Source organism: Stylophora pistillata, chromosome 3 (genome assembly GCF_964205215.1).
Source record: "Stylophora pistillata chromosome 3, jaStyPist1.2, whole genome shotgun sequence".
In the NCBI taxonomy this organism is placed as follows: Eukaryota; Metazoa; Cnidaria; class Anthozoa; order Scleractinia; family Pocilloporidae; genus Stylophora; species Stylophora pistillata.
The window spans coordinates 44,559,153-44,562,921 of NC_142521.1; the positions used below are offsets into that span (position 1 = coordinate 44,559,153).

At 38.6% G+C, this 3,769-nt stretch overlaps 1 protein-coding gene across 2 annotated transcripts; it reads right to left on the reverse strand.

Annotated features, from left to right (window-relative positions):
- Window positions 1-614: 614 nt before the first annotated feature.
- Window positions 615-3,769, reverse strand: LOC111335096 (uncharacterized). 2 transcript variants are annotated; one of them, XM_022940954.2, is made up of 2 exons: window positions 3,556-3,769; window positions 615-2,714 (listed from the first exon to the last, which is right to left on the reverse strand). In XM_022940954.2, exon 2 carries the CDS (start codon window positions 2,659-2,661, stop codon window positions 1,804-1,806), a length of 858 nt encoding a protein of 285 aa, XP_022796689.2. In that variant the 5' UTR covers window positions 2,662-2,714; window positions 3,556-3,769; the 3' UTR covers window positions 615-1,803. The 2 variants fall into 2 exon arrangements, with proteins under 2 accessions (XP_022796689.2, XP_088609902.1); XM_088753776.1 differs by lacking the exon at window positions 3,556-3,769 and adding an exon at window positions 2,896-3,157.

The following is a 3,769-nucleotide window of genomic DNA, read 5'->3' on the forward strand; positions in this document are numbered from 1 at the left end:
TTCGACTTTTCCTATCTTAGCAACAAGTGGTCAAACATGAAACTTATGTAAAGAATTGAGGAAGTTCTCTTCAGCCCAATGGTAGACGTTCTTATCATGAAAATCTTAAGGTCTGAGATTTGATTCCTCGAGCAGCACACAGTATTTCTTCCCTGGTCCTCTCACATGCCAAAAGTTCCACGTTCTTACATGAGACTTAAGGTCTGACATTTGATTCCTCGAGCAGCACTCAACATTTCTTCCCTGGTCCTCTCACATGCCAAAAGTTCCAATATCTTTCACTTCAACAGCACTATTAAGCTATTGAGATTCTTCGCTCTCTTGCTCTAGCTTTTTCGAGTTCTTAAGATTGGACTGTCTACAGCTCTGACCTTGCATTTCAGCGTTCCAGCTCAAACAGAAAGGTTAAACAAGGATCGATACACTAACAGACTATACATTTTGTTTACAGGGGATTACAACAGACTATAAACATTTTCTTTATAGGGGGTTGCATATGCTCGAACTCCCTGCCATGCTCTTGACAGACCGCAAGTCCACACTGAGTTCAGTTTAAAGTCCACTCAAAGTGGAATGGGAACCAAACATGGCTTGACAACGCTAGAAAACACTCATTGACTTTTTATAATTTTATTCTTACTAGTTTTTTCCCGTACCCCAAACAACTTCAAATCATTATGAGATAAACTATTTAAATCATACTTCGCTTTTTCATACAAATTCTCAGATCGATAACCCTCTTGACTCTTCTTGTGTCATAACAAGGATTTTGAGTATCATCTTCACAAAACGCAAAGTAAATACCACCCAGATACTCAGACCAAATAAATTAAATTTCAAGGAAACTAAACCCTTAAACAAATAGAAGCCGCTTTCCTGAGCGGGAATGAAACTTTCAAGGAGGTCTAACTCTCAGAGTCTAATTTTGGTACAATCAAGCAATGTATAAATTAAAATGACGTTGAGAATGACAAACATATGGTGTTTTGATAGAGAACTTCTGAGGGATTTTAGAATTTGGCAGTTAATTGTATCAATTTAGCTCTTCATTAGTCCGCTATGTACACTCTCTTTTCTCACTTACGGTCAGTGAGCTAAAAAACCCCGCGCCAGACGGGAATGACGTGTTGATTTTTCAAATCTGCTCCGGATTTGGAGGAATGCAAAGGACATTACGGGTCAGTAAAGAATCACGCGTCAGGCGGATGATTTCCAAAAGACAAATAGAAACTATATGCTGCAACTGTTTTCGTTTTTCTCCTTGGTTGCGTTACAATAGCGTTAATCAAAGCGAAACTGTTTGGTTTAGTAGAGAATGCTCGAAAACCTATGATACTGAAACGATAAGAAGTGATTCGATAGTGGTGAAGATTGATTTCCTTCTTAAAAATAGTTCAGAGAGAGCTATCAGTGTCTCTTCCTGTATCGCTGAAGCGCCTGTGTGCTTCGTTTTCCTTTTCTTGTCTTTTTTAATTAACCAAATTTTCTTAAAATTTTTATTCAAACGAACAATCCAAATAGTATTGTCGCCGATTATATAATGAGGTTCAACTAAACCAAACAATTTGAGGCTCCTATGCTCAGCATTCCTCCAAATGCCGACCAACAGACTTGTTATCAACAGTATGTATCAAAAGGCACAAAGTACCGGTTAAAAGCTTTTCGTCCCAGGAACAACAGCTGGTGTGATAAATTATTAATTAGGTCAAACAGAGAGCTGATAACTTACACAACATGCCTGCAAGGACCACTGAAGCAGATATTTACAGAGACATTTCCAGAATGTCTGTTTGAATCTTGCTGCTAGGTGATTTTAGCTTTTTCGCAGTCTTTCAGCCAATGACAAATCATTGAATACTTTTCGAGTGTCTCCTCATCTTCCTGAGCGATCACTTCGTCTCCGTCACACAATTCTTCGTCTAAATATTCATCGATCGTTACATTTTTAATGCGGTCGGCGTATTCTTCTATTTTCTTTTCCTGGTTTGTTAATGCGGACGTTGTGTGGTTGTGGAAGGCGGAATTATTTATGGAGTCTGTTTCCGTTGTAAGCGCAAAGCCAGTCTTGATTAAAGGCAAAGAATTCGTTTTTCGAAGACGTTTTTTCTCAACGCTTATTGGTGTTGACATTCTTCTCCTACTGCTGGGCGCCAGAAGCAATGTGTTGTTATCAGGTGCAACTGGGCGGGTAAAGGTTCCATCGTAATGATCGTTCATTACACCATTAGTTCCCTTCAGATCTTTAAGATTCCTCTTAATAGCGTCTTCTCCTTGAGACGCGTTTCGCAATGGAGGAAGGCACGATGCTGACAGAACCTTAGGTAGTGATTCTCTCGATTTATGTTCTCCTAGCACTTCAAGAAAATGTTCCGAAGGTCGCCTTACTAGGAACCCTTGATCTTCATTTGTATTGTTCGTCGGTGGTGTAAATGGCGGAGTCATGGATCTTACTTCAGACAAACTAGAATCGTGTTTCGAACTGCAGGCACTCCTCGAAGATACGGAAAATAACCTCTCTCTTTTAGCCATATCATTAGCGGTTTCCTTATCGAGGTATCGTGGATCGGTATGGTTGTCGCAGTTTAAAATCGTTGGAGGAGATATTTTGCCTCTTAATGGCAGGAGGCTTTTGTCCGACTTCTTCATCGATATCTCTTTCATTATGAGCAGGGCTGGAAACGTTTCCGTAATCCTTTCTCGGCTAGGCACATCACCTATAACCAAACAATTTGAACTACAGTTTGTTATGTAATACTTTAAACCTAAACAAAATGAACGGCCGGTAAGAACATTCAGGAATGTTGTAAAATAGCTTCCACTCAGTAAATAGATGACATTGTCATTTGAGCAGCATAAATCTAGGTTCCGGTTCACAGAAAGTCTACAAAAGTTCACCTCAAGTTATTAATCCAATTAAATGAACCAAGACGACTCGATGCCTTTCCTTATGTTTATGTTTTTCTTTATCATAATGATCCTAACTGGAAATTTTCGTATCATGAATTTGGAAGTCATTCAATTAACGAAAATTTGTTTCCGTGCTCTCGTGCTCATTGCTGACAGCCCATCAAGTTAAGTGGTTCAAGTAATTTCTGCATAGCAAACAAATTCCTCTATTGGCCTTTTGTTCTTTGTGGTCTGCCTGATTCTGCCTTACCGGCCGGCGAGTTCACTTACTCGTTAATTTACACAATTTAATTATGGAAAGAACACAAAAAAACCTCATAATAAACAGGCTTGTAATTAAGAAACATGTTATGAATCCTTTTTATGAGGCTTTGTCAGCAGAGAGTAGTGAATAATTTTTATCCATTACGACAATGATCTGCTTAATTTACTCACCTAGTGTATGTATCTTATACGGACCAATAACTACCAACAGGACAAAGTTTTGTGCTAAACTGATGTGATTTTGAGATAGCAGATGAACTACTGGAAAACAGTCAGTATTCTTACCACTGGCACCGCTATGATAATAGCCGGATGAAGTTAAATTTATTCTAGATGAATAGAACAATTAGTCTAGGAGCCATTTTTCTAGAAGGTTTCACTTACCTTAGTAAATCCAAGAAGATAATTGAAAAAAGTTGATGATAGTCTAAACGTTAACAGCAAGGGTAACGCAGAAATCTAGATTTCTTCTCGTGTGAACCGTTTTAAGTTGGCGTGATGGCGTGATTGCATTTCTCTGATAAGTTTTGTAAGTAAATATCATTAACACTCAGGAAGCAACAGAGACATGGTGAAAGTCTGTCAATCAGAGTTGAAA

Bases quoted from the DNA above. Each gene is read 5' to 3' on its own strand.
- LOC111335096 (XM_022940954.2), bottom strand. From the start codon at position 2,661: ATGAAAGAGATATCGATGAAGAAGTCGGACAAAAGCCTCCTGCCATTA.